The sequence below is a fragment of the Triticum aestivum genome, chromosome 7A, assembly GCF_018294505.1.
Source record: "Triticum aestivum cultivar Chinese Spring chromosome 7A, IWGSC CS RefSeq v2.1, whole genome shotgun sequence".
NCBI classification, from domain to species: domain Eukaryota; kingdom Viridiplantae; phylum Streptophyta; class Magnoliopsida; order Poales; family Poaceae; genus Triticum; species Triticum aestivum.
Window position 1 is genome coordinate 336,895,595 of NC_057812.1, and position 23,979 is coordinate 336,919,573.

Consider the following 23,979-nt stretch of genomic DNA (forward strand, 5'->3'; position numbering starts at 1 on the left):
ATCGGAAGTGTTCCGGGTGAAATCGGGATTTTACCGGAGTACCGGGAGGTTACCGGAACCCCCCGGGAGGTATATGGGCCTTAGTGGGCTTTAGTGGAAGAGAGGAGAGGTGGCCAGGGCTGGGCCGCGCGCCCCTCCCCCCTAGTCCGAATAAGATAAGGAGAGGGGGGCGGCGCCCCCCCTTTCCTTCTCTCTCCTCTTTCCCCCTCCCGAATCCTATTCCAACTAGGAAAGGGGGGGATCCTACTCCCGGTGGTAGTAGGACTCCTCCTGGCGCGCCCTCCTCCTGGCCGGCCGCACCCCCCCCCCCTTTGATCCTTTATATACGGGGGCAGGGGGCACCCGTAGACACACAAGTTGATCCACGTGATCATATTCTTAACCGTGTGCGGTGCCCCCTTCCACCATAGTCCTCGATAATATTGTAGCGGTGCTTAGGCGAAGCCCTGCGACGGTAGTACATCAAGATCGTCACCACACCGTCGTGCTGACGGAACTCTTCTCCGACACTTTGCTGGATCGGAGTCCGGGGATCGTCATCGAGCAGAACGTGTGCTAAAACTCGGAGGTGCCGTAGTTTCGGTGCTTGATCGGTCGGGCCGTGAAGACGTATGACTACATCAACCGCGTTGTGCTAACGCTTCCGCTGCGGTCTATAAGGGTACGTAGATCACACTCTCCCCTCTCGTTGCTATGCATCACCATGATCTTGCGTGTGCGTAGGAAATTTTTTGAAATTACTACGTTCCCCAACACCATCTCCTATGGCCCATCCTAAGTCTCAATTCCTTAAATTGGCCATAGCTCATAGGCCCGTAATCACCCGCTTGCCTCTCCTCACGCGTCCTACGTGACTCATTGAAAAGATGAAATCTTGACTCTTTGCTACCAGACTCCTATCCAACGCTCGATCCAGCGATTTCCCATTCTCGGCATGACCTCCCACTGTACCGGGTTTCTACTAACCACCGCTCATACTCCCTTGGTGCCTCAAAGAGGCCACCCACCATAGTAGCATGTGTTGGTGATATACTACTCGTCCATGATCACTTGAAGTTTAAACCCATTTCTCTACATTTTAAAATTTTAAATGTTATATATTATATCCACTGGATACCCATTGGGTATAGGATACCCGATGGGTATGGGCATGGGTGCCAATTTATGCCCATGGATGTTGAAATGGGTGGATATAGAAATTTTCTGTGGGTATGGGTTTGGGTAGAAGGAGGTTGTACCCACCCATACCCTACCCATTGCCATCCCTACACTCACCGCTCGCTTCTCCCCGTCGCCTCCCTCTTCTCGCCCACCTCGCCGGCACCGCCTCGCCCACCTCGCCGTCCACCATCTCTCCCTGTCGCCGTCATATTTCTCCCGCCTCCACTCGCACCCACTCCACTCACACCCCACTCCACCCACGCCCCACATCCGAGGTCAAAGCTGGGAATTTTGCTCCGGTGGCGAGCTTCTGGGCGACGGAGGAGCCGGATCTGCGTGCGCCATCGCTTGATCTGCGTGCACCTGCTCTGGATCTGGTGAGGGAGGTGGTGGATGCCGTGCGGAGGTGAGCTACTGGGCGACAAACGCGGTTGGTTGGTGAAGAAGAAGGGCAAAGGGGATGGCCGCCGATGCCACCTACGCGAAACGGGTGCTGCTCGCCTGCAACGGCGCTGGCGACGCCGTCTCGCGGGGGGTCGCCGTCGGCCTCGTCAGGCACGGCTGCAGGTACTCCCTCTCACCTCGCCGTCGCTTCCCTTCTCTTCCTATTGTCAGCATTATCTGCTTTTTTCGCGTGGATGTCTGCTTTGTTTTCTAACGAAACGTGTTGCTGATCTTACTGGCTGCCATGGCAGATGAGCGTCTTGAGCAAGGAGGAGCTGATGCAGGTGCCAGGTGCTCCAGGAACTGAATAATTTGAAAATATTCAGCTCATGATACCTTTGATAACAAAGGTAAGACTATGTAGTTCATGAAAAACAACATAAAATTTTCTCGCTACTGTCAGCATTGATGCTTTCTTCGAATTTATGAGAAATTAAGATGCATCATTAAATTAACTGAAACATTTCTGTTAATTAAGATGCATCATTAAGCAGAGGAGTACTTATTTGTAATCTTGCATTTTCTTGATTTTTTTTTTGAGTAAAATCATCTTGATCTGTTTTTGCTTCATGTTCCAGCTGTAGATGGATTTTTTTTACTGCGTGAGTAGATGGATTAGCTGTAGATGGAGTAGATGAATGTTCTCTTTCAGCTGCAAAGACCCTGCTGAACAAATCGCAGATCGTTTCCATTGCCCTGAAGATGTAATTTCGCCTTTCTCATGCCTTTTGTGTTTTGCCAACTTCTAGTCCTGTACTCAAAATTATTCAGCACATGGCAGTCAATGATAGAGCACTTGTAGCTTGTGTTTATACTGAACTCTGTTTATGTTTATATTGAACTCTGTTTCTGTTTATACTGGCAAATTAGATGCAGAGCATTAGAGTGTTGATTTGTGCTGATTTCCACACAAATTTCCAGGTCTTCAGCGGCAAAGGGAGAGGGGCATCAACAGAGGATTGTGAGGAGCGGAGCAGCAGAGGGTCGAGAGGAGCGGAGCAGCAACAGAGGATCAATTCGAGATGGATGCACAGGCGGGGACGGACATGGGGCTCTCGATCGGAGCGGAGGAAGGCGGCCGGCGAGAGAGCTGTGGCCGACGGGACGGGATCTGGCGAGAGAGCTATGGCCGACGGGACGGGATCTGGAGCTCTCGATTGGAGCGGAGGAAGGCGGGCGGCAAGGGAGCTGTGGCCGGCAAGGACGGACGCCGGAGCTGCGGTGGAGGATGTGGGAGCTGCGGACGGCAGAGGGCGGAGCCTGGCGGAGGAGAGGAGCGGAGGAAGAGGACGATCCTAGCGACAATTTTTTTTTTCAAATTGAGGGTAGTTTGGTACTTTCCCCCCTTTTCACCTGGTCGGAAAGAATGCCCCAGCGACAAATATTACGGAACAGAGGGAGTATCATTTAATGTTTTAACAATGATTGAATAAATAAACAAAAAATCTGACTAGGGCGATACAACAACTACGTAACTATGCTCTGCCCCCACAGCTTTCACACAATCTAATTTCATTGCGTCCTACGATCTTCCCACATTTCACGTTAAACTTCACTGAGTGGCAACTACAAAATCAAGGACAGTAGTTGTCCAAACTTTAGCCAAGCAAACATGAATATCCGCTGTTGGGATCACCGTTGGAACACAGCAAAGCCCTCGGAAAATCACCCCTTGTCAATCTGGGATTCAGTTCAGCTCTTTGAAAAAAAAGTTCGTCTCATCTTTGCAAGATATTCACTTGGCTCGCTTTGCACGGCTCATCCATTTCTTTATAGGAAAAACAGACAGTCTCGGTCTTCCTGCTTCCCTTGGAGGTGGTGACTCTGGTGATAATTCCTTCTGCTCATCCGTGTCCTTCTGATCAGAATATGGTAGCAATTCAAATGCACCCCGTGTAAAACCTCGAGCAATCTGGATTGTTTTCATTAGCAAAATGAGTTCGCTTACGTTTATCATTATTGAAGATTCATGGAGGGTGTAAATGGATAAAGAAACGCATGACATGTTATACCTTCAACAAAACCCAAACTTTGAGGGAGCTACTAAGGATCCCTAATTTAGTCCTTTTGCCTGACGTCAAGTACGTGCACATCTCATGGTCCACCCTAAGCAAAAATCTTGGCCACAATTTTGGTTTTTCTGGATCTGGATTATGACCAGAGACGGCCTGTTCATTGGAAAAGATTTAAGACAAACATTCCTTGTCAATAACTGTGACTAAAACACTGAGTACATCATGACCTGAAGTTCTATGTCTGGAATTTTGGCTATATAAGGAGATCATATGTGCATCCAGAAGAAAAAGGTTTATCATAATGCCAAATTATCTAAACAAACATGCGATTTCAATTCCATGGGTCATCAGTATTGTATCAAATTATCTCTAGAAAATTAGCTACATCCAGTGTGAGCATTCATTTCGATAGTGTAACACAAACTAAAGCCATAAACTGAGGACGGACAACAAACAAGCATTGTCTGTAGGACTTACCAGGCGTCGACAGATTTCACGTTCTATCTTAGAAAAGGACGTATCAAGAGCTTCAACACGACCAATACCATGGCAACATGGACAAGGCTCGCTGATCATGAAAGTAACACTTGGTCGAACCTGCATACCAACCAGGCATATCAACATTACTGGCAACATGATAATTTAAAGGAGGGGTGTCGGGATGACTCAAAAGTAATAAACAAATAACAGTAGTAAGTACTCCCTCCGTCCCAAACTTCTTGTCTTAGATTTGTCTAAATACAGATATTTAGACAAATCTAAGACAAGAATTTTGGGACGGAGGGAGTATGTTGCTACACGAACATAATTTCACCATTAAAATAAAAAACAAGAACATTCAGAAACTACTGATGACTAAGCAGTTACAACCTTATTTTCAAAGAGAAAAGACAGTTGATGTTAGCTGTAATCTTTATGTTGTATTTACTTGGCTATTATTAGTGTAGGTCCGCTCGAGCTTTCTTAGTATGTACTCCCTCTGTCCCAAAAAATATGCACGCAGGCAGCTAGTAGTCAATTTGCTTTCTGCATGTACTAGCAGCTGCTAGAGTTGCATGGTCGATTTAGCATTAGCAATCGACTTGCCCATTATCTATAGACCCCAGGGCAGCAATACAAGCAACAGCTTCAGAAAAACACTATCCTGTGTTCAGCCCCAGCTTCCCTCTGCCTCTCTATCTCAGCCTGAGTTCTAACATTCAATATGAAAGCAAGGTGCTGATCCAAGACCATGCTAGCTTCAGTGGGTGGCCGCATCGGTCGCAGCACACAGCAGCATGTCTATAGTCGTCGTTCGCCTTCCACGCAGCCAAGGCGCAGGGGGCGCCATGACAGACCAGAGGTTGCCATCCAGCGCGGGGTGAAGGAAGTCAACGGCGCGGTGTTCCTGCAGCTGACTCAGGAGGAACTATGAGGATTGGAGCCTCCTCATGAGGGTGAAGCTGGAGGGCCATGATCTGTGGGAAGCCATCGAATTCGGCGACGCGACCACCAGGAAAATCGCATGGCGCTTGAGGCCATGGGTGTCTTCCGCACCGAGAACGGTGGCGAATTCACCTTGCTGGAGTTTGCACGCCATTGTTAGCTTCCGCGGGGACCGGACTATCCTGGTCAAGCTGGTAGTTGGTGACTTAGTTCTCAATGTTATCAGCGCGTATGCCCCGCAAGTAGGCCACAATGAGAACACCAAGAGGGAGTTCTTGGAAGGCCTGGAGGACATGGTGAGGAGTGTACCGATTGGCGAGAAGCTCTTCATAAGAGGAGACCTCAATGGCCTCGTGGGTACATCTAACACAGGTTTTGAAGGGGTGCATTGGGGCTTTGGCTATGGCATCAGGAATCAAGAAGGAGAAGATGTCTTAAGCTTTGCTCTAGCCTACGACATGATCGTAGCTAACACCCTCTTTAAAATGAGATAATCACATCTGGTGACTTTTAGTAGTGGCCAACACTCTAGCCAGATTAATTTCGTCCTCTCGAGAAGAGAAGATAGGCGTGCGTGCCTAGATTGTAAGGTGATACCTGGAGAGAGTGTTGTCCCTCAGCATAAGCTGGTGGCTGCTGACTTCCGCTTTCGGATTCGTGTCCAGTGGGATAAGTGTGCCAAAGTTGCTAGAACGAAGTAGTGGAAGCTCAAGGGGGAGGTAGCTCAGGCGTTCAAGGATAGGGTCATTAAGGAGGGCCCTTGGAAGGAAGGAGGGGATGCAGACAATGTGTGGATGAAGATGGCGACTTGCATCCGTAAGGTGGCCTCGAAGGAGTTTGGAGTGTCCAGGGGAAGGAGAAGCGAAGCTAAGGATACCTGGTGGTGGAATGATGATGTCCAGAAGGCGATTAAAGAGAAGAAAGATTGTTTCAGACGCCTATACCTGGATAGCAGTGCAGACAACATAAAGTACAAGATGACGAAGAAGGCTGCAAAGCGAGCTGTCAGTGAAGCAAGGGGTCGGGCGTATGAGGACCTCTACCAATGGTTAGGCACAAAGGAAGGCGAAAGGGACATCTATAAGATGGCCAAGATCCGAGAGAGGAAGACGAGGGATGTTGGCCAAGTCAAATGCATCAAAGACGGAGCAGACCAACTCCTGGTGAAGGAGAGGGGATTAAGCATAGATGGTGGGAGTACTTCGACAAGCTGTTCAATGGGGAGAATGAGAGTTCTACCATTGAACTGGACGACTCTTTTGATGAGACCAGCATGCGTTTTGTGCGGCGAATCCAAGAGTCTGAGGTCAAGGAGGCTTTAAAAAGGATGAAATGAGGCAAGGCAACGGGCCCTGATTGTATCCCCATTGAGGTGTGGGAAGGCCTCGGGGACACAGCGATAGTATGGCTAACCAAGCTTTTCAACCACATTTTTCGAGCAAACAAGATGCCAGAAGGATGGAGACGGAGTATATTAGTACCAATCTTCAAGAACAAGGGGATGTTCAGAGTTGTACTAATTACCATGGAATTAAGCTGATGAACCATACAATGAAGCTATGGGAGAGTCATTGAGCACTGCTTAAGAATGACAAGCGTGACCAAAAATCAGTTTGGTTTCATGCCTGGGAGGTCGACCATGGAAGCCATTTTCTTGGTACGACAACTTATGGAGAGATACAGGGAGCAAAATAAGGCCTGAGTTCTAACAGTTGATGCAGTCGAACTTCTGATTTTGACAGTATTCAGATGCTGACATACAGTGTTTTCTGCCAGAATCCCCATATACTGGAAATTCAGTATAAACCATGACCGTGGGAGAGAACAGAGAAATCTTGAGATGAGAAGAAAACGTTTGTACGTACACTGACAACATGAACTTCTGAATCACACTTCCATCTTCACAAATTTCAATATAGAGAGTATTCTCATTAAAACGATGTCATTTTTAGTCAGAGTTTGCACCCTAGCAAGCATAGGTCAGGCAAATCGTGGATCAGAACGATGGGTGATTAATCAGTTCAGGATACCTCACCTAATATGTCTTAAATTTTATAAGGAAAATGGACAATAAATGTGGCAATAGTGATTTCTCAATATTTTTGTTTATTTAGCCTTCTTTGGATACCCTTGGGTTTCATCAACTTACTATTGCTCAATACGTACTATATAATCAGATAAATATGTGTTCATGTTATTGTGAACCTCTTGGATAACTGTCAGCATGCTGGCAAAGTGATTCAAGCAATTACGAGTTTGCCACTGATAACTCCAAGTAACAACCAACAAGATTTATTGCGCTCTTATGAAAATTGAAGTTTCCAGTATACAAGAACATAGTGTCAGCATGCTGGCAAAGTGTCAGTAGCACATTACCCTTTTTCTAGTTATTTCCATCAAACCTAGCTTTGACAATTCTGAAACACCAACGGTTGAGCGGTCCTTTTCTACTGCTTTCTTCATTTCTTCATAGATTAATCTTTTGTTTGCTGAGGGAAAATGCTAGATTAGATCAAGGCTAAAAAAAAAGGAGCAGCAAAATACGCATAATCTGATGGACATCATTAAGTGCAAGAAACATTGATTAAATAACCAGGAAGGAATTTGTCTCAACCATCAGAAGAAAAATGGGAATGCCATAACAGATTGGTCACGATGTCAACTAACAATTTAACCAACTCTGCAGGATGCCCAAATGGTAGTACAAGTAAAAGCGGTGTTCTCTATTACCTGTAGTGGCCTTAATTCAGAGCATAAGCAAAGCTCTTAAAATTCCATGAAGATTCAGTTTTGAACAGAATGCACTTTTTAAATTACAAATCGTGAATTTCCTGTCAGAAGAGAAATGATGGCACACACAAAAATCTAGCCAAACAATTCCTAACTTTTGCAAAGTATCCAGATCAGATGCCAAATATTCTTATAGAGATACTGAGCAAAATTTAATCATTTTTTTGTTGAAAATCCAACCAAATTTACCAGCATCCAGATACATATAACAACTTAACAGGTAAAGAAGAAGAATTTGTAGGACAAACACCAGACTGAATCTTACTGGCAGGAGTAATGATATGCAAGTGTTTGACTACAAAATGTAATATACTGTTCACTAATAAAAGAATGCCATTAAATGAAATCTTATACTTGATTTTTTACAAAACAATCTAGCAGTTTAACATCAATAAGCAGCATCATTTGCTAGGTAATTTTACCCTAGCATGTGAAAACATGAGAAGGTACAGGTCACAGAATGATATTCAATGAGACTGCATTCTAGTAAATTCTAAAACATCAGGCTGCACAAATGATACTAGTATACGATATAAAATTGTACAAGATAGTCAAGTATCAACGGGTTGGCAGAAAAAATAAATAAATAAAGCAAAACATAAATGCAAGTTTAGTGAGAATATGTAAAACAAATGCACAATCCTGGATATGCATTTACATGACATTATTACTTCTACGAGAGTCGAAACTATATCTTACAATCGTCCGTCATGTCGATAAAATCAACAACAATGATGCCACCAATATCCCTCAAGCGCAGCTCACGAGCAATCTGTGTTGAAGAAATTTCAAGATTAGCAATCAAGTCCAGTACTTTAATAATCTTCCATACTTCAAATATACAATCAACCTATGCAAGCCAGATTTATTATCTTGCTCCATAGCGTGTGTATGGTTGCTGGTTACACAAAACACAAGTACCAGTTGCAGGTATGGTATCATTGTGCAAAGCAATTTTCTAATAGGGATATCAATGCATCAAGTATAATTTGAGTAATAAATGGTACTCCCGTTCCAAAATAGTGTTTACTAGATTTTTCAAAGGCATACTTTTAAACTTTGACCAAGTTTATAGGAAAAAATTATCAGCGTCTAGAATTCCAAATCAATACCATTATTTTAATCATGATTATATTTCATATGGTATATATCCGGTATAGTAGATATAGATAATTTTCTCGGTGAACTTGGTCTAAGTTTCTGAAATTTAACTTCTGAGAAAACCAATGTGCACTATATTATGAACGCAGGAGTACAGAATATGCTGATGAAGGCTGATTGTCCCAGCTAAAAAAAAGAGAAATATGCACTATTTAATCTTAAAAAGCAGAAGGTTATGAAGTAAAATGTGTGCCATCAGACAGTGAATTTTTTATTTAGTACTTGAAATGAAATAAGTAACAATTCCTTTGTGAACCATACACAGATATCACTTCTCAAAATACAATCACCTAAATGACAGTAAGTCAACAACACTCATAAAATGATAAAATCCAAATATTACGCTATTATTTGATGTTACATTCTACCAGAAGGGATGCATTTATTTTTGAATGTGCAATAGCTACGTGTGTGTGAGCAGCCCACTCATTAGGTCATCCTGCCTTGGGATTAGATAACCAACATATAAAAGAACTAATGAAAATTTGTGATATGAGCATGTGATACACTGATGCTAATATATAGCTAACAATATGAAATTAATAGAATGGCCAAACAGAACCAACAGCCCGGACAAACTGACATACTACCGCTATTCAAAACATAAGGCACATAAGTATACATGTGATCAACTTTTTAAAACTTTGACCACTAATGTTGTTGTATTTGTCTTGCAAAATATTTGCATGTCATATTTGCATGTCATATATCATTTTACTAAAAAAATTAAGCATATTATAAAGTAAAAATCGTACTCAAGATCATGCATTGGAGACTGAAAAGTCAAACACCCCTTATATATAAACAGGGGAGTAGCAGCTCTAGCACATACACCAACTGCATCCCTTAAGTGCTACTGCAAAGTCGATAGTTTCATCATAAATATGTTCACTCATAACAAGAAGCAAGAGCAATATTTTCATAGCAAACCTGTGCCGTGCAAGACAAAGTGCAATGAATTGCATCTGTAGCAATTAATAAAGCAATGAAAGTGAATCACGACAGAAGGATAAGTTCATGACACAGATAGATTCTGAGAGACAATTTGGAAGCAAATATACTGTTTTCCTGCAAAGCAAAAGCATAAAGCACATACTTGCTTTGCAGCTTCAAGATTGACATCTAAAATAGCCTTCTCCTGCGACGTCCCTTGACCAAACATACTGTGGCCACCATTCACATCAATGGAAACTAGAGCTTCAGTCTGTTCTATAATTAATGAACCCCCATTCTGTAGCACAACCCTGCAACAAAGGAAACACTATCATATAATAAGGCAGAAATTTATAAGCATCTCTAATATCAATCGGCGTGGCTCCTTCACCAGCTCAAGTTGCCGCGGGAGCTGCTAAAGCTTGACCTAACCAAAGCGTTTGACTCGATCTCCTGAACATTCGTCCTCAAGGTTCTTTGTCGCTATGGTTTTGGCAAGAAATTCTGCGGTTGGCTGTGCATATTGTGCTCCTACGCCAATACTAGGGTCCTGATCAACGGCATGCCCAGCGCACCGATTTGGCACCGGAAGGGCATGTGGCAAGGGGACCCGCTTTCCCCGCAAATCTTCATACTGTCCGTCGACACCCTCTGCCGCTTGGTTCAGCCTACCCTGGACTTTGGCTTCTTTACCCTCATAGGCAAATCCTGGCTAAATCCCTGCACGCTGACGACGTCATTGTCCTCTGCCATCCTTTCAGGCAAGAGTTGTGGTACAGACATGCGAAAAGCTGGTGACTCAATAAGTGGTGGCTGTTGCAGGCGAACTGAATACTCGCTGGTCTCCAATCGCTTGGCGTCCAGCTGTGTACTAGTATGCGATTGTGGATGGCGTCGTGACGAGCGGTGGAGGCAACGGTAGGCCTCCTAAACTCCCTGCAGCGAGACGTGGTACACCAATCGATCAGATCTATCACATTGACCATTGGCACAGCCCGGGGCAAAACAAACACATGGGCAGGCCACAATGTTACATGGGCTGGGCTTCTTTACTTTGGTGCATTAGCTTGATGTGTTTATTACCTAACATCCCGTCATTATCAGAAGGACACTAGTGTTTGAACCCCTGAAAACCAGCCGCTGAATGAAGACATGGACGAAATATACAAGATGAAAAAAAGGGCAACCTGGTGCATGTAGCTCCCGCTTGCGCAGGGTCCAGGGAAGGGTCCGACCACTTTGGGTCTATAGTACGCAGCCTTTCCCTACATTTCTGTAAGAGGCTGTTTCCAGGACTTGAACCCATGACCTCATGGTCACAAGGCAGCAGCTTTACCACTGCGCCAAGGCTCCCCTTCACGAAATATACAAGATGACACCTCATAATTCCGTCGATAATCATCCATAGATGTTGTGCCACCTAACTTCTGGGCAGTTTTAGTCTGTATAAGTGGAGGAAGCCGACTTATGGTGGATTTCGTCGCCTCTGGCTCCCAAGGATGGCCGAATTTCCCCTTCGTCCCTCCATAAATACCGCCCTAGGACATTGCTGCAACTTCGTGTAAACTGATGTGTCCAACGACCGCCGGTGAACCGCTTTTCAGAACCCCAACTCATATTCGCAATACTCACATTGCTGTTCATAGCTTGGTCAATAACAACTCTGGAGTTGGTTTAGCGATTGCATGGCACAGCGTCAACACACATTGTAGTCCGATCGTCAAAGTCAACTCCTATAAAATCAAAGGAGTACCTCTAATCGGAAGATCAGGACACCCAAGTGCCTATCATTGGCAATGGGCAGTCTTCTTGCCAGTTTTGGTCTGACCGCAGGCTTGGCAGTAGCGCGGTGGCAAAATTATCAACTGACATCCTCGCCAAGATCCCTAACCGTCGAGGTGAAATTCGCACCGTGGCCCAGGGGCTTCTCAATGGTGCCTGGATTGACAACATCCTGATTGAGCTTTCCTTGTTGGGGCTCTGAGAGTTTGTGACGCTCTGGCGAGCCTACCAACCCTTCGATGAGCCTGAATGCCTCGTCTGGAGGTGGACTAAGTCTGGTGTCTACTCTGCCAGACCAGGCTATAGGGCAACCTTCCATGGGTCTGTCGCTGTTGTGCCTGGAAACATACTTTGAAGACATGGGCTCCTCGTAAAGTCAATTTTTGGCTGGCCGGTCTGATCGTTGTTGGAATGCGCAGCGCCCTTGCCCACAAAGCGCTGCCACATAATCCTGCTTGCCTGCTCTGCGTCCAAACTTTGGAGACCATGCAGCATCTCCTGGTCCACTACCTGTTCGCCAGGGATATTTGGCATGAGGTCATGCCTTGGTTCCGTACCTCCTCCAGGGGGCCTGATCCTGGCGAGACCCTCATCGACTAGTGGCTGGAAACCAAGCAGAGAACCTCCAAGGAGCGGCGAAAAGGCCTCGCTAGTACTGTACTCCTAACATCTTGGATGATCTGGAAGCACAGGGATGCCTGCACCTTCGGCAACGCACAACCGAACGATCGCACCCTTCTCAGTGATATCCTTCTTGAAGGTTGTGCCTGGGTCAGAGCCAGAGCCGCCGGGCTGGCTGCTTGCTGGCCAGAGGGTTGGGACAGTTCACTCATTCCCGAGGGAACCTCCTTTTTCTGCCATTTTTCCTTCTTTTTTTTCCTTGGCTCCCTTGGGTGCCAATGTCAATTCGGTCATGGGCCAATTGACTTGTTTGGCCCATGATGGATCAGCTATTACAAAACCAACTTCTAAGTTAACTTAACTCTTTGAGCTAGTTCTACGCAGAAATACCTACGACACCAAGCCACTGTAGTTGTTGCACTCTGCTCTTTGGATTGGCTTTTATTAAATTAATTTATTCTTAGTTAGGAAGTGATAAAAGTTATGGTAGCAGCAATGCAGAGATAACATCCACACTACTCCACAAAAGCAGCTCCTTGGTCCAGACGTACTGAAGCTACTTATCAAACTCAAATACACAATTACAGATGCAATTTTGCTCTCCAGTAGAATGGCTCGCAGATACTACACACAGGAAGCAAAAACATTAGCAGCTGTAAAACGAACATCAGTAATGCAGGAAGAGATATCATACCTTTTGCAGAGAATATTGTCGATCTCCTTTTCGATCTTATATTCATCGAATATGGGAGTTCTTTTCTCGTAGAGGTCGACTCGATTGCAGAGCTCAGGTGCAACCTCTTGGAGATAGCCCGTAACCTAGAAACGAAAGAAGAAAAGCTTTTTTTTTACATCAAGAGGTCTGGAAAATGTGATTTTCTACTAAGAATGGACAATATCCCTCAATGTAAGGTAGGGCACACAATACATGTTTTGCTTTTATATCCATAAGAAACACTAATATGTTGACAGTAAAATGTAAATTGTACATTTTCACTTTAAGGTTGTTTTAAGGTACACTAATATGCTAACAGTACAACTATCCATATTTAATTATTATGCTTTGTAGGACAGTGGAGGCACACCTGTGGTCGAACCCATAGATTGTTCTGGCGACCCACTCCTTTGCTGCCTGGAGCTCTACCTCAACTAGGTCAGCCATAACTTGTATTCCCATGAGGCCATAGGCCAGTATATATACATGTACAGGTGTAGGATATGCAGAAAACCCCTTATACAATGGGGTAAATGCAAAAGGCTACATGGCTATATAAATAGTACTCTAACACCCACCCTCAAACTCATGGTGGATAAACAACACCGAGTTTGAAGAGATAGAAACCATGCTGCACCCTAGTCTGGGCCTTCGTAAAGAAATCCGCCAACTGTAACTCGGAAGGCACATACTAAAGAGCAATAACCTGATCCTGCACACCAACGCACACATAGAAAGCATCAAGACCAATATGCTTGGTCAGCTCATGCTTCATAGGATCGTGCACGATGCTAATAGCGCATGTACTGTCAAACAATAGCAGGGTAGGTGTAGTGACAGAAACACCAAACTCCTAAAGTAACCACTGTAACCAAGTCACCTCTGCCTTCAAAAGAGCCATAGCTCGCAACTCAGCCTCTGCACTTGAATGGGAAACTGCAGTCTGTTTCTTCGTCTTCCAGGCAAATGAGAGAACCACCAAGAAAAACAAAGTAAGCAGAAAGTGAACCGCGGTCTGAGGGATCACTAGCCCACGTAGCATCCGAATAAGCCTGAAGCTGCAAGGAACTAGAGCAAGGAAAGAACAGACGGTGAGAGATCGTGCCCCGAAGATACCGGAGAACACGACGGAGATGACTATAGTGAACCGAAGTGGGAGCAGAGACAAACTGACTCAGAATATGGACCGGATAAGAGATATCTGGACAAGTGACAGCTAGATAGACAAGACTACCAACAAGATGATGATAACGTGTTGGATCAAACAAGGGGACACCGTCAATATCACGGAGGTGGACATTGAGCTCCATGGGAGTCAACAATGCGCTCATTTGTAAGAGCAACACAAGCAAGATCCTGGATATACTTTTCCTGGGAAATAAAAAGGCCATCGGTGGTAGAAGAGACTTCGATTCCAAGAAAGTAGCAAGGAGGGCCAAGATCAGACATAAGAAACTGCTCACTAAGACGGGCCTTCACAAAGGCAATATACTCGGGGTCGTCGCCAGTGATGATCATGTCATCAACATAGAGAAGAAGAAGAGTCCGACCATGAGCAGAAAGGTGGACAAACAGCGCTGGATCATGAGCACTCGCTGAAAAACCAGGGGCTGTCACCACAGAGGCAAAACACTCAAACCAGGCGTGAGGAGCTTGCTTAAGGCCAGAAAGAGAGAGCGATGAAGACGGCAGACCATGCCATCAGGAATAGAATACCCAGGTGGTGGCTGCATGTAAACCTCCTCACGCAGCTCACCATTAAGAAAGGCATTCTTAACATCAAGCTGAGACACAGACCAGTGCCGAACAAAGGCCACGGCAAGAAGTGTACAAATAGTGGTCATCTAGGCCACAGGAGCAAAAGTCTCATCATAATCACGACCGTGCTCCTGTTGAAAACCACGAGCCACAAGACTAGCTTTGTAGTGCTCAAGAGAACCATCGGAACGAGTCTCAACCTTGTAGACCCACTTACAAATGATGTGACAGACACGAGGAGGAAGAGAAACAAGATCCCACGTGTCGGTGCACTCAAGAGCAACAAGCTCCTCAGCCATCGTAAACTGCCATCCAGGATGAACAACAGCTTCACGATATGAAGTCGGCTCAAGAACAGCAGCGCTTGCGCTTGGAAAACCAAGTCGATCAACAGGCGGAAGCGAACAAGGACGCAAGCCATAAGTAGGTTGATGAGATGGGGAAGATGGCACATCAATAGACACATCCACATTACGCGGACGACGAGTATAATACCGAGGAAAAGATAGAAGAATACGAGGAAGAATCACTGAGATAGGTGAGGGTGACAAAGAAGACACCGGGGATGAAGGAGCAGAATCATGTGACGAGCGAGGTGAGGAAACCGTGGGAGATGGCGTTGGATATGCATCAGTCGGAGAAGCAGGGGCAGTAGGACGGACGGACAAGGGCTAAACAAGAGTGATAGGTGTGTCAGGAAAAGTGAGGAAAAATATATCCTCCACTGAAAAGGTCGAGGAAGATGGACGCGGGTAGAAGGGACGAGACTCGTCAAAAGTCACATCCCGAGAAATACACATCTGGCGACTAATTGGATCCCAACAACGATAGCCCTTATGCTCATCATTATAACCTAAGAAGACACACTCAACTGAACGGACAATTTGGTGTGTTCATGAGGGGCAAGAACATAGCAAACACAACCAAACAAATGAAGCACCGAATAATCAGGAGAACTATCAAAGAGATGCTCGGAAGGAACGCCACCCTGCAGAGCAGTGGATGGCCAAAGGTTGATGAGATAGGTGGAAGTGGAGACAGCCTCAGCCTAGAAGTGGGGTGAAAGAAGAGGCGGCAATCATCAATGCAAAGCCGTCTCAAGAAGGTGACGATGCTTGCGCTTAGCCACGCCATTCTGAGCATGAGCACCAGCACATGGCAACTGGGCAAGAGTACCCTGCTCAGCAAGGACTCCATGCAACATCTTGGAGATATACTCTCCAGCAAAGTCAGCACAGAACACACGAATAGGCATAGTGAACTGAGTGTGAACCATGGCAGCAAAATGCTTATAGATGGATAACACCTCACTATGAGAAGACACAAAATATATCCAGGTGTATCGAGAGAAATCATCTACAAAGATAATATAGTAGCGATGACCTCCTTTCAAGGCAAAGGGAGTTGGACCCCGGACATCAGAGTGAACAAGGTCAAAAGGACGTTGAGACAGTGTCGCTATGAGGATAAGGTAATTGGACCTGTTTACCAAGCCGACAACCCTGACAATCTAAAGACACACCGCCGGAAACGGATCCAAGAAGACCACGTCGAACTAAGGATGAAAGACGAGAGCCACACAAGTGACCAAGGCGAAGATGCCACTATTGAAAAGAGCTGGTAGACAAGGCAGCAGAGGGGGGAGACTCGCAACGGACGGCAGATGAAGCCAGTCAAACTCCCAGAGGCCCTGAGAGTCATGATGTCGAGGGCCAGCACCAAGGAGAGCGTCAGAATGACGGTCCAGAACGGAACAATAGTGAAAGTCGAGAATGACACGACAACCAAAATCAATAATCTGGCCACCAGAAATGAGCTGCATGGTAAGTCGGGGAACATGAGCAACATCAGGAACATGAAAAGATGAAGTACCAAGAATGCCTCGACCAGTAACCAGGAGAGAGGTACCATCACCAGTAAGAACATGAGCAAAAGAATCAAGAGGTCGAGTAGAGGACAAAGTGGATGAATCATGAGTCATATGAAAAGATGCTTCGGTATCAAGAATCCACGAAGATGTACCTGCTTGTATAGAAGGTGGTCTCACAATGCCAAAGAGTCAGTAGCAGAACCAGCAGAACCTGTCGATGGAGAACCGGAAGATGGAGCTAGCAGGCATCGAAGTAGCACCAATCTCCTGCTCGGTCAAGGACTCAACTGAAGAGGTCGACGTAGATGCACCCGACAATAGAAAGTCGGAGGCAATCAGCAGGGCATGAAGTTGCGCAATCTCCTCAATGAAGTACACAACTGAAGTAGTCGACATAGTAGCACCGGGAAAGGAGCGGCCACCACCACTTGTGGAACCCGCTAAATGTGACGGTGTAGCATGACCAGTAGCACCGGCAAAGGCCGATGGTGGAGGAGACGAGGCCATATGCAGACAAGCACCAAGGGCCAAGGGAAGACATGTGTGTGAGGCACGGTCGATGGAGTCATGCGCACTAGTACAGCCGGTGAAAGTCGCAGAGGTGTCGGGGAAGAGCAACATTCACAGGTGAAAGTCGCGAGAGTCGTCAGTGTAGAGCAACAATCACCATATGAGGTCACAGGAGGAGCCGCAGAAGAGCGACCAGCACAACCTGCGGAAGACGCCTAAGGGGACGACGTTACAGGTGAACAAGCATCAAGCCCCGAGAAACGGCCCATGTGCAAGACAGGGGCAGTGAAGAAAACAACGTCAAGATTCATCGGGCGGCGAGGGACATACAACCCCGATGAAAACATCTCTCTCTTTTTTCTCCTTTTTTCACGACCGACCGACAGGCAGTAGCAGCCCTCACGGGCTACCACCAGAGGGTCCCGACGGGACCAAGGGGCAACAGATGAGCCGGAGATCAATTCCAGCCGGAGGTGGCCGGGTCCGGCGGCCAGCATAAGGAATCAGCGGCCGGTGGTGACAAGAATCGATGGCCAGCAGCAGAGATCGGCGAGGAACGACAACTGGGGTCAGAATCGCGATCGAGAGCCCACATGACGAACCGGCGGGGCCATGAACTAACAAGGTGACGACCTGGGCGGCTCGCCAGAATCAGGAGGCAATCCAGAGGAGGGAACCAGGGCAGGCGACGCGATCCAGAAAGCTGGACCTGGATGACTCAATCTAGAGGAGTCTCGCGGAAGTCTGCGGCTCGACCCAGAGGAGTCCCGCGGCGTCTCGATCTAGAGATCAGGACACGGGCGGCTTGATTCAAGACGAAGCAGGCGGCTCGGGGCAGTGGCGTTGACCGGAGTATTGGGAGGGTGGGCAAGCAGTTGCCAAAGTAGAGAATCGAGGCGGCGACGAAACAGCGACATCCTGTCACAGCAGTAGAACACACCACCGTGTGACTGCCAGTTGGCATGGCCAAGTGTAGGCGTGCGTGGGTTCCACCTGTAAGCGTGTAAGAGGCAAGGGCCAATGGCGTAGCGTGTGTACTTAAACCCTGGAGAAGGGATGTATCGGCATGTTGGTTGAAAGTAATCTGAATTCCCCTCACCTACTCCCCCTTCGCTCATCCCCTTTCCAAGTCTTCGCACCTTTTCCCTCCCGATCCAATCCGTAGCCTACTCTGGTCGCCCCTCAACCAGATAGGGGCGTTACACATCCAACAAGGAGAACACGATGACGCCAGGAAAGGATCAAGCACGAGTTGTGCGTGCTAAAAAAACCTGAGATCTAATACCATGTTAGGAATATGCAACTTGTATTCCCATGACGTCGTAGGCCAATATATATATACATGTACAGGTGTAAGATATGCAGAAAACCCCTTATACAATGGGGTAAATACAAAAGGCTACATGGTTATATAAATAGTACTCTAAGAAGCCACTCTCTGGTATGGGCCTGGGCCTCCTAGGCCAGCAATACATGGGTCACTCATACAACACTCGCCCTCAAGTGGGGTGATAGATATCATTCATTCCCATCTTGATGCGGAGCATCCCACGGACATCACCATGTCAAGTGCCCCACCGTCAGGAGACACACGCATCTCCCACATCATACATATGAAGGTGAATTTCTCTCCTTTACGTAGTGTTTACTTGCCCCTTCGAGGATGGTATACTACTTGACCCTCCTTCCTAATGCATGTATAGGTTTAAGCTGAGCTTCGCGCATGTTGAGGGAGTGCAAGCACAAGAGTACGACTATGCCATCCAAGAGGGAAGCGTGGAAGCAATGACGGAAGAAGAGGTGCATCCGGACGGCTAGCCGGACAGTCCGTGTGGGTCTGCACAGCTTCAAAACCTTCTGTTGCCACCAGACTGTCCAAAAGACTCGCCACCGGACTGGCCGGTCCAACCGACCAGACTATCCAGTCCTGCGCCGAAGCCTCCGAAGATTTGCACTACCGGACTGTCCAGTCCTCCGCGACCAGACTGATCGGTAAGACTGACTGCGCAAAGTTTTGGGCCCACGAGCCATGTATCCCCTCCTCACTTACCCATTTGTGGGTGGACCTATATATACCTCCCCCCCCCCTTACCCAAAAAGGTCAACACCGCAAACACACACAAACACAGGTAGCACAACCAAACCTCTCCCCCACCTTAGATCCAGGGTTAGCTAAGATTAGAACTCATTCCTAGTGGGATTCCTCCATTGTGGAGATGACTCCTGATGGAGAACACGACCTCCCGAGGGAGAAGACTCACGCAATATCAAGGCCACGTGAAGATTCCTCTACGAATTCAAGCCCTCCTTGTGTTAGGACTTGGGGAAGAACCCTATCTTGTTTCATCTCTCTCTTGTGGATGATTTGGATCAAGGATCTATCTGTGTGTATCTTTATTGCAACTTGTGTGTTGATTTGTACTAGTTCCCATTGTGTTTCCCCTCGTGTTCTTCGTGTTCTTCCTCACATCCACCTCCACTTCGTGAAGATTGGACCACTCTAGTATGGGCCTAGCCATCCTGGGCCAGCAGTACGTGGGCCACATGGGCCACTCATTCAACAGGCTTATGTGACAACAAAAAATATGCAGCAAATTTTCAGAGAATATATTTTCAAGTGTTTACTTCTTGGATTACAGAAAAAACAGGCATATAGAAGTCAACTTCTGTCTAGAGGTACACACCATAAAGCATGCATCGGTGTGAAGGAAAAATATTTTACAAAAAATATTTCTTCAAGAGTTTAAATGACTATAAACGTACCTCATGGTAGGTGCGAGGAGAATCCACAACCAACCTCTTGACCTATATTTAGAATACCAGTTAATCGGGATTCGAGTAAAGCGTTTGAAAAGAAATGTACTCGTGACATAATTTTATTGGTTCTGCTGTGTTTTGAACAGTATGCAAACTTAACTCACCTTCTCATTAAAATCATCTTGAACAATAGATAGAGCCTGGCCCTTTGATCTATACAACATAACAGGAATAGCACCTTCCACACCCTCCTCGGCAGCTAGGGCAGCAGATTGAGCATGTTCAGTTATTCCTTTCCAGGTAGATAACAACCGATCAAGGTCCTTGTTTAACTCCTCCCAAGAATGGCCAGCGGCAACTGTACGAGCTGTCAGAGTAAATCCAGGAGGTCGTAATAACTTCGTAATGCCCTTCAACCGGGTGCGTTCTATCCCAGTAATCTTTTTTGAAACTCCAACTTTGTTGCCACGAGAGACCAATATCTGCAATTCAAAATGGAAGGCTCATTCCAAAGTTAAAAAAGTTTCTACCTGAGCACCTATGCACCATACAATGCGGGGTCTGTCAGAACAAGGGCATTCTTTCAAAAGTTTTGGTACTTAGATCAGAATGTGCCTCGAATAGTTAGTCGTCGGTGATATCATTAACATGTTATCATGGCAAATGTCCGTAAGCGACATATTCCAGGTAAGTTAAGATCATTGCTTTGTTCAAGATCAGAACTCAAAAAGGTTTCTTACATAGTGAAGCATGAAACAGCTTGTTATGGCATACTTTGCAAATGCACGTGCTAAGGATGTTGTACATCCCAGATTTTTCTTCACATTTTTTTCATGTGCGTAACATGCGTTTTTGCAACAGGGTGCAGACACAAATAGTGGTGGTTCCGTGAACTAACCAAGCCGCATTTAGCGGTCAGAGATATTCCTTTTGTGCGACTGTTGTACCAATGGCAAACAAGACCAAACAAGTTGGGGTAGGCTAGAGTTGAAACCCATAAGATCTCGAAACCAACTCATGGTTCTGGCACGTGAATAGCTAACACGCATCCCTGTCCATTCCTAGTTCTTTGGTGATAAACAAGAGATTATGAAGCATTAATTTTTTTAAACAAGAGATTATAAAGCTCTAAAAATGTAATGCTCGAAGAGCATGAGAGCTAATGAACTATGTTAATCTTACGCACCCAAAATCGGCTTCTTAAGCATGGAAAGGGACTCAGTGTTGGACCTTTCGTGCCCAATCCCTCCTTGACAACTTGAACCATGATTTTTGTGCCCTTGCGAACTTGAGACCACCTACATCCATTTGTATCATCGTTAGATTCCCTCAAAGCATGCTGAATGGAAGATAATGTCTTAATATCATTGCAGATCTCTGACCGATCTCCTGGTGAGTGATCATCATTGTATTCATCTTCCACGTGATCATCAATTTCATCATCCCAACCAGAGACATTTTCAAATTCAGCACCATCAATCTTCTTCATATTAGAATGGGACACAATGTCCAAGCCTTCTTCATTTTCCTTAACATTCTGAGCCAGAAATGTTGATGAATCATCGTCATTTTCTTCATCTGCAAACTCATTGTCAGCCATATCATCATCAACATCATCATCATCATCGTATGTCAGAAGGCTCTCATCGTTATAACCAGAATCATTAGCAGAACCTCCTTTAATATCCTTGACAATTTGAGGATACACAAATGGATCACGGTTTTGCTTTATGCTCATAAGTGAAGGTCTCAAAATTCCAATGTCGACAAAAGCACCTCCCATGTGAGGCACAAGTTTTGTTATTATACCTAAATAAATACTGTCACAATGTACATTGTTCTTTATGGGCTCCAGCAAGAGTTCAACTAATTTCCCATCTTCCAATACTGCAATTCTCTGTGTACTGCAGATAGAGGAGTTAATTAATATGACTCTTGGTGGTTCACCACTGGCAGGCATATCCTTCTCAGAAGCTGCTGAGGGTTTATCAAATTCTTTTAACCTTTTCATAATGCCCTTTGCTTCTACTTTCCGTTTTGATATAACACCAGCTCTGTTTGCTGTCACCCAAGACTGAAATAACCATGGCTCCTCCACAGGCTGATCCTGTTCAGGCATGTTTTCAGTTATTTCACCTGAATCCTTTTCCGTATTCAAAAACTTCCTTCTGTCTTTCTTGCGTTTCACTTGTGCAACGGAGTTCTTTAATGAGACGATAGGTCCAAGAACCCATGGCTCCTCAACAGGCTGATTTATCTCATGTTGGTTTACACTTACTTTAATTGCATTTGGTTTATCAGCTGCAGCAAAATCATCATGCACACTGATGGATGGACTGACTGAATCTAAAGGTGTGCCATTCCAAAGTCTCATTATAATATGCTCACCTGCCAATCAACTGAAAACATTTAAGTGTTCAGCAACTCTAAGGGCCTCAGTCAATACTAATTAAATGAAAATATGTGGTAGAGCAACATTACCTACAGATGAAGCTCCGTCCACCATATCTATAACAGAGTGGGCTTTCACAATGCTCTCACGCTTCCCTCTCTCAGCAATTTGAGCTTCAACAGAATCAGCTTCCATCAGCCATGATCCCCAGGAAGGAGAGGAAATACCTGCCACACTGGTTTCCATCCACTGATCTTTTACAAGGATGACATGATTTTTCTGGCTAACAGAAGGTATCGATAAGGAGCACTCAGGTCCAGGCCTCCATATGATGTCATTAGAGGAATTTTTTTCCTCTCGAACAAAATAATTATACTTGAAATGCACACCATATGGTACCTGAAAGTGTGTAACATGTCAAAAGAATGATATCATTTTCTAACAATCATAATAAGCAACTGTTGTGTTTCTGATAATAACCATGAATAGGCAGGCATGTCAATTAAATCAATTACCCATAGCATTTGACACAAAAACTGTTTGTAAAGTTGTGAATTTATAATGTTTCTCAGGTGTATAAAATACAGGAAGATGTGCCTCATCCTCCCAATATAGGTTCCATATAACAATGTTTCTTATCACAAATCCATAAACAAAGGAATTTGTGAAGTAAAACCTAAACCGAGCAACCCAAAAAGGAATGGAAATTCTACTTTGCGTAAGTGTGCATGCGTGCACTTCAATGGGATTTTTTACTATACTGAGAGCACATGCAGGCATGCAAGAATCTTACACATCATGCTGACATCATCACATTAATTGCTTTTTGAATTTTTTAAATGATTTATCTCACAAACCAGTAATCCAATAACGATCAGTCTTAACCGATGGGTTCACCTCGGCGAGGGCTATGAAACAAGATCCCATGTGACATGTTCCGGTGAAAAAAAAACGCTGCCACGAATTGCCAGATTATGTCACCATAGTTGCCATCACGGTTGCCACAAGAATTATGAGTAGTTACCAGACAATAATTTTGTATATTTTTTAACTTTGCAATGTTATATTTTTTAACTTTGCAATGTTATGCAAAGCTAGATAGTGATTATTCAAGTGTTAACGAGTAAGAAGCATCAGCCTACACTTCAGTTGAGCAATCTGGCAACTAAGTTAATTAAATCCGGTAACTATCTGACTAATAACATGGCAAGTAAGTGATAGTAATCTGCAAGTATCGACAACAAAAAGTTGTCGAAACATGCCGACATGTGATCTAGTTTTGAAGATCTCGCCACGAGAAAGCTAAGGTGAAAGTGGATCGTCAATCAGGTTAACAATTCAGGAGATAGAACTTTTTTTAAGTTCAAATCTGAAAGAATCTTTTGATGATGTCATGGTTGCATGTGTTATGATGCAACTTGTATTATTAGGAGGCCAAAGCCAGCATATATACATGTACAAGGGGATGCCAAAAGACCAGAATACATCATCAATATAACTATAACCCCCCCCCCCCCCCAAACAATGAGTTTGGAGAGGTGAAATCTATGTTGCGCTCTAGTCTGGGCCTTCGTGAAGAAGTCCACTAGTTGTAACTCAAAGGCACATACTGAAGAGCAATAACATCATGTTGCACAGGCAGCGC

General features: G+C 45.2%; 1 protein-coding gene across 4 annotated transcripts in view; it reads right to left on the reverse strand.

Moving 5' to 3' along the window:
• Window positions 1-2,972: 2,972 nt before the first annotated feature.
• LOC123154389 (ribonuclease E/G-like protein, chloroplastic) overlaps window positions 2,973-23,979 on the reverse strand; it is a 30,313-nt gene continuing 9,306 nt past the window's right edge. For 3 of the 4 annotated variants that reach the window (XM_044573141.1, XM_044573144.1, XM_044573142.1), the window contains 11 exons: window positions 22,424-22,733; window positions 21,129-22,330; window positions 20,107-20,424; window positions 19,949-19,990; window positions 13,027-13,151; window positions 10,093-10,240; window positions 8,535-8,607; window positions 7,422-7,534; window positions 4,098-4,217; window positions 3,618-3,773; window positions 2,973-3,517 (listed from right to left, as the gene is read on the reverse strand). In XM_044573141.1, the coding sequence (XP_044429076.1) occupies window positions 3,341-3,517; window positions 3,618-3,773; window positions 4,098-4,217; window positions 7,422-7,534; window positions 8,535-8,607; window positions 10,093-10,240; window positions 13,027-13,151; window positions 19,949-19,990; window positions 20,107-20,424; window positions 21,129-22,330; window positions 22,424-22,733 (2,784 nt within the window). In that variant the 3' untranslated portion in view covers window positions 2,973-3,340. The remainder of the gene's footprint in view (window positions 3,518-3,617; window positions 3,774-4,097; window positions 4,218-7,421; window positions 7,535-8,534; window positions 8,608-10,092; window positions 10,241-13,026; window positions 13,152-19,948; window positions 19,991-20,106; window positions 20,425-21,128; window positions 22,331-22,423; window positions 22,734-23,979) is intronic. The other variant, XM_044573143.1, reaches the window with a different exon arrangement.